This window comes from Pteropus medius, unplaced genomic scaffold, assembly GCF_902729225.1.
Source record: "Pteropus medius unplaced genomic scaffold, Ma_sr-lr_union100, whole genome shotgun sequence".
Taxonomy (NCBI): domain Eukaryota; kingdom Metazoa; phylum Chordata; class Mammalia; order Chiroptera; family Pteropodidae; genus Pteropus; species Pteropus medius.
Window position 1 is genome coordinate 1,261,420 of NW_024342475.1, and position 6,309 is coordinate 1,267,728.

Genomic DNA, 6,309 nt, shown 5'->3' on the forward strand with positions numbered 1-6,309 from the left:
CCCCATGAAGCTCAGCCTTTATTTCCCCAGCTGCCCTTTGCCCAGGGCTCACAGGCCCTGGACCTTTCTCCGGTCCCAAGGACTGCCCTGCAAAACCCCTTCTTTAACTTCTAGGGATTTCCTCAAGACCCAGGCCCCTGGCCCAGGGATCTTTGGCCTCTGACTGTCACTGCCCCACGGCCTGGACCCTTCCCACTATTCCCAGGCCCCCTGTCTCTACACCACAGCCCAGAACAATTCTGGAGAGAGACCCCCCCCCCGCCCCACAGACACATCTCTGGCTTCTGATCACTTTGAACCTTCTAAAGACCTCCTCCCACCGACCAATGCCAGAGTCCTCCTCTCAGCCGGGGCCTTCGCCCCTTTTCCCCCAGGCCCCTTGCTGCTCCCTCACACCTCCTTCACCCCAGATCCCCACCAGAGAGATTTATCTTGCGGGACCTTTCTTCACAGAGATCCCCACTGCCACTCACCAGTCTGTAGGCCAGACTCTCATTTTGGGTCTCCAGTGAGATACCCACCCTCCACCCCACTTCCAATCACTGCAGGAAATGCCAAGGAGCCCACAGGCCTGGGTTCAAATGCTGGCTCTGCCAGCTGGTTTGTGCTGTGTCCTCAGACTGCTAGTTCTTCCTTTCTGAGACTCAGTTTCCTGCCTTGGAAGATGGGGATGCTCACCCGAGTCCCTTGGAAGATTACTCGGGATGATACGGGGGAAGCCTGGCACACAGGACGCGCGCCGCACATGTTCGTGCTATTGTGACTGTGGCTATGAGTCAGACGGCTGTGGATTCTCAGCCCAGGCCTGTCAGAGTTGTTTGAATGAGCTTACAGATCCACTCCCTGCTCAGAGCCTCAGTTTCTTTATCTCTCTAGGGGGTCGGTGATGGCACCTCCCTGTTAGGGGTTTTAAGAAGTCAAGGAGATTATGTGAGTAAAATGCACAGGGCCAGGCTTAGTGTCGCTGCTTTTATGATTATTATTATTACTTTGATTATTCAGATAAACGTGGGTTCAAATCTAGTTTCTGTCTCTCCCTAGCCGCGTGACCTGAGGCAGGTGACCTCACTTCTGTGCACCTTGGTTTCCTCATCTGTGAAATGGGGCCCATAAGAGCACTTCCTCCTCCTTTTGTTGTTTAGATTTGTGCATAGTGGGGGTGTGGGGGAGTCTAATCCCCTTCTCTGCCCTTCTCCCAACTCTGTGGTTTAAGACCTGCTTGTCAGTCCTGTTGGGGGTCACCTCTCTCCCTCTAGAATCTGAGGTCTCAGCCCCTTCCCCTGCCACCCGATTATCATGATGACAGCCATATGGGGTCATGCTCCCTGACCCCAAGTTCCAGGCCCCTCACTCCCCAGGCTCTCTGGAGGTTCCCTAGCAACAGGCCCAGTGTTGGGGCGCCAGCCGGGCGGGTGGGAGCCGGGCCAGCTGGTGGTGCCAATTTTAGCTCCCGCCCCCGGCCCCTGGGGGCTTCGTCACCCACTGCCCCAGCTGCCCTTTGCAGGGGTCCCTCAGCCACACTGTCTTCAGTGGGGTGCCAGCCCACCCCCAGTTGGCTCCGCTGGTGCCACCTGATGGGGATTCTTCTCGGAGCTGTTATCTCAGTGGGGATCTCATCGGCCAGAATCTCCACTTCCCTTCCTCCCCGCTCCAAGGGGAGACCTGGGGTTGTGATCAGCCCAGTAGGACGTAGGAAAGAGCTCAGCACGCAGGAGGCAGCAGGCCCGGGTCCGCTCTGCTCCACCTGCCCTGTGACCTTGGGCGAGCCACTCACCCTGCCTCAGCCCCGGGGTCTCTGTCCGGAGAATGTGGATCATAACTGGACCCACACGAGAGATGAGGGCGCAGTGGACGACAGGCTTCAGCAGGGGTCTCCCTTTCTGCCCCGTGTGGAAATATTATCTTTCTGCCTCTTGTGAATGAACCATGTGACCTTGACAAGGCACCTTCTCTCTCCAAGCCTCAGTTTCTCCTCTGAAGTATGAGGATGCAGGTGCTGCCCTCGTGGGCTCTGGGACTTAAATGTGAATGACACGCTATCAGCCCAGGACCGGGCCCTAGTAAAAGCCTCCCAGTGAGAATGATGTGGGCACGCGAGGCATGTGGTATCAGCTCTGGGGAAGCTGTCTGGGTTCAGATTCAGGCTCCAGGACTCAGTTTCCCTATCTGTAAAATGGGGACAATGACGCATTAATGGCCAGTGCTCATTAAATATCTGACACCATCACTGTTCGGTGGCCTGGCAGATTCCCTGCAGGTGGCAGTCCCGGCCTCTCACCTCACTGCCTACCTGGCCTTCTCTCTTCCTCAGCTCCCTTTGCAGGGCACAGGTCTGAGCGGAAGACGGCCTGACTGGTATCTGTGGCTCCCTCTGTCCCGAAAGGGAGGCACAGTCCCTGGGGCTCACAGGACAGGGTGGCCTGGCGCAGGCAGGTGACCTGCGGGGGAGAGAGAGAGAGAGAGAGAGAGACGGGCCGGCAGGAACAGAACGTCAGGGACAGATAGGAGCGATGGCAGGGGAGACAGCAGGTCGGGACGCTGATGGAGCAGCGGTATTTCGTGGGCGGGGGGAGCGAGGAACAATGCGTTTCCACAGAGGAAGGTAACGGCGTGGAGCTAGAATGACGTCAGGACAAAATGAAAGACTGTTGGTGACTGTGTTTGGAGTTGAACTTGGGATTGGGAGAAAATATTAGGGGCACGAAACTCGAGATAAAACACGATATTGATGTTTAGGTTCGGAGTAGAATTTGGGGGCTGGAATGAGGATAGTGGATGGTGGAGGCAGTGAGGGCTGGGTGGAGCTTTGGGACCGGGTTGAGGTCAGTGTGAACTGGGGTTGAGGGTTGCAGTGTTTAGAATAAAGTATCGGAGGGCCGATGGCGGACCCAGTAAGTGCGAAACAGGTAAAGCCAGGTCTAAGCAGGGGGGGCTGAAGAAGAGGCTTGACGCTTGGGTCCCTGGGTGCTGCAGAGTCGGGGGCCCCAGCATCTCTCTTCTTGGAGGCTTCTGTTTGAAGAGAAAGGTGGGGGGACCCAAGGGCATGTTGCTTCTCCCTGGCCTGAGCGTGAGAAGCGGCCATGGCTGCAGTTAGCCGCCCCAGCCCTGGGTGCCACCGGTGGCGCGGTTGGACGGGCATGGCACTCCGGTCACATTCCGTGTCCCCACCCAGCATGGCACCCTGGGCAGTGGCCGCTCCTCGGACAAGGGGCCATCCTGGTCCAGCCGCTCCCTGGGCGCCCGCTGCCGGAACTCCATCGCCTCCTGCCCCGAGGAGCAGCCCCACGTGGGCAACTACCGCCTGCTGAGGACCATCGGCAAGGGCAACTTCGCCAAAGTCAAGCTGGCCCGGCACATCCTCACAGGCCGGGAGGTGAGCGAGCGGACGGGCTGGGGCTCGGGCCGAAGCCTGCGGCGCCGGGGCTTCGTGGGAGGTGGGGTGCGGGCGGCCTTGGCCCTCACGTGACCTCAAGTGAGGCCCCATCTCTTTCGGGGACAGATCAGGACATCTCAGATTTTTCCAGATCAACCCAAGTAGGAGAAGAGAACCAATTTCAGGCGTTGCTGAAGTTGTCAGGAAGTCCCCAATCACGGGCAGAACCACGTGTTGTCCTTCTGCGGGGTCACGTGGCTTTCGTGTCTAAACCTGGGCGCCTCCCGGTTTTAATGGCGGACTTTGGTCCCACCAGACCTTCCAGTGACCGCGATGAGAACATGAGAAGTTCGCGTTCTCACTTGCTATCTCCACCTCCCCTTTCAGAGCGGCCACGTGTCCCGAATGTGGCAATATTATTGCAGAAAGGGTCCCGCGAAGGCCTCGGAACCTAGACGTGACGCCTCTAGCTCACGCGATGGGGTCGTGACTCCTCTGCAAGGCCTTCAGTGGCCAGAGCGGTTTCTCCCGTCTCGGACAAACCCGCTTCTGCCCTCACACTGTCTACGCCGTACGCACAAAACACACCAGGCCCCAGTGGTTTTCTGGGCACATTCTACCAAACGTTGCAATTTTATGTCAGCGCTTCCAGAGGCTAAACAGAGAGGTTCCGCTGCCCAGCTGGTTTTAAGTGCCAGTTCGACGATGACCACAAACGCAGACAGGAGACGAAATGGTGGGCTAGCCCCGCACATGACCATAGATTAAAAATCAGAAGAAAGCCACACGATGACAAAGCTGGGTTTGTCCCTGGAATGCACAGTTCTTTTCAGATTCACAATTTATTCATGTATTTCGCCACATTCACAGATTCAAGGAGAGAAACCATATGATTGTCTCAGTACTGGAGTGCAGGGCGCTTGACAGAATTAAAAAACTCATTCGTGAGAATGTGAGGACAGCCGAGGGACCCTCTCCCCCACAAGGAACACCACGTTCCCCTTGTGCGGATCTCGAGGGTTCTAGGGGTTCTGGAGAGGACTGGCTTCTAAAGGAACAGGGCCTCCCAGGGGAAGAATTCTGTAACCCTGTGGATCTGGGGGTGGTTGGGGGTGGCCCCGAAACCCTTTGGGAAAACTATAGACCTAGAGCTGGATTAAGACTTTTAAAGGCCCCTCGCTATGGAGAAACTTAGGGTGCTGTACTCCAAGGGTAATTCCAAAGAAAAACGTAAACTACAAAATTAGTACAAAAGGAATTTAGTAACATTTTGATTTTTCCCTCTCCCCCACGATGACTACCTCAAAGCTCGTTCAAAACTGTGTGTGTGTGTGTGTGTGTGTATGCAGGTAGTATTTAAGTGTTTAAGAGATAGAGTTCTATCACACTGCATAAGTTCAGATCCCGGCCCATAATACTAGCCCCGTAACCTTGGCCAAGTGACTGAATGGCTCTGTGCCTCAGTTTCCCCATTTGTAAAATGGGGAGAATTCATAAGGTTATTATGAAGATTAAAGGACTTCTCGTGTGTAAAGCACATAGATCAGGGCCCGGCACAAGTGACTGCTTGGGAAATGTTAGCTATAGTTATTAGTTATTATTTATTGTTTCACAAGTTCACGCATTCAAAACAAAGATGCGGTGGATGAATAGTCTGAGATGCCCTCACAGAGGGCCCCCTCAAGGTCCATCAGTCACTCACACAAGCCTCTGGAGCAGCCCACCTAGTCCCCACTGCGGAGTAGGGGATATTTCCCTATAGAAGTAAGAGTAGCCCTGGATACAGTGGGAACAGCACATGCAAAGGTCCTGAGGTCCAGATTCCCCACACACTGAGAGTGGCCCAGGTTGCAGGCTTTCTGTGAGGGAGGCGAAGGAAGGACATCCCAGGAAGATCCGAGTCGGGGGACCTTTCCCAGCTCAGGCCTGCAGTGCTTTGACCTTTCCCCCGTTCCTTCCACCTCCAGGTCGCCATCAAGATCATCGACAAAACCCAGCTGAACCCCAGCAGCCTGCAGAAGGTGAGGCCCAGGGAGAGCGAGCAGGGCCGGGGCGAAGTCGGGAGGAGGGTCCTCAACACTGCCCACCCTCATCTTTTTCTTTCTTACTTTCTTCCAGCTGTTCCGAGAAGTCCGCATCATGAAGGGCCTGAACCACCCCAACATCGGTAAGAAGGGGAAGGGAGTGGGTGCAGAGGCTGCCCGCCGGGGCACTAGGACAGGAGCATCGGGGACGGGGGCGCTGGTGGTTATAATAGTTAGAAAGATCTGTTTTCTCATAGCAGTATTGCTGCTTATTGGCTCTGTGACCTTGGCCAAGTCACTTCGCCTCTCTGAGCCTTGGTTTCCTCCTCCGAAGTCGGGCGATAAGACGGCCCCCATCAAGGTCATCGTGAGGACTGGATAAGATCGTGCATGCGAAACATTTAGTTCAGAGCTAAGCTGTGGGAGCTGTTGTCATCCGTAGCAACCGTCGTCATTATCATCAGGCAGAGGAGAGAGAGGGCCATTTATCCTGAGAAGTGGGATTTAACCTGGCCCGGATGTGGCCACAGCATTTATTCATCCATTCATTCGTTTACTCAGTAAACATTTATCGAGTGGCTGCTATGACGCTGGGGACACAGTGGTGGAGAAAAGAGACACAAATCCCTGGCCTCACTGAGCTGCCGTTCTTGTGAGAAAGTAGACAAGGCTGTAAAATGGGGCGGAGGAGTTTGGAAAATCTGTAGGAAGCCATTGAGTGTTACCGAGTAAGGGATACTGTGGTCAGCGCATCCACGTAGGTCCTGAGTGCAGGCGGAGGGTGGGGGTCTCTTCCCGCGTAATCCCCTACCCCGTGGCCATTGCAGTGAAGCTCTTCGAGGTGATTGAAACCGAGAAGACGCTGTACCTGGTGATGGAGTATGCAAGTGCTGGTGAGGCCCCTCCCCTCCC

General features: G+C 55.4%; 1 protein-coding gene across 1 annotated transcript in view; it reads left to right on the top strand.

Annotated features, from left to right (window-relative positions):
- The window catches only part of MARK4 (microtubule affinity regulating kinase 4), a 27,158-nt gene that overhangs the window by 1,407 nt on the left and 19,442 nt on the right, over window positions 1-6,309 (top strand). Inside the window, exons 2-5 of the mRNA XM_039866317.1 lie at window positions 3,173-3,373; window positions 5,341-5,394; window positions 5,492-5,540; window positions 6,225-6,301. Of these exons, the coding sequence (XP_039722251.1) occupies window positions 3,173-3,373; window positions 5,341-5,394; window positions 5,492-5,540; window positions 6,225-6,301 (381 nt within the window). The remainder of the gene's footprint in view (window positions 1-3,172; window positions 3,374-5,340; window positions 5,395-5,491; window positions 5,541-6,224; window positions 6,302-6,309) is intronic.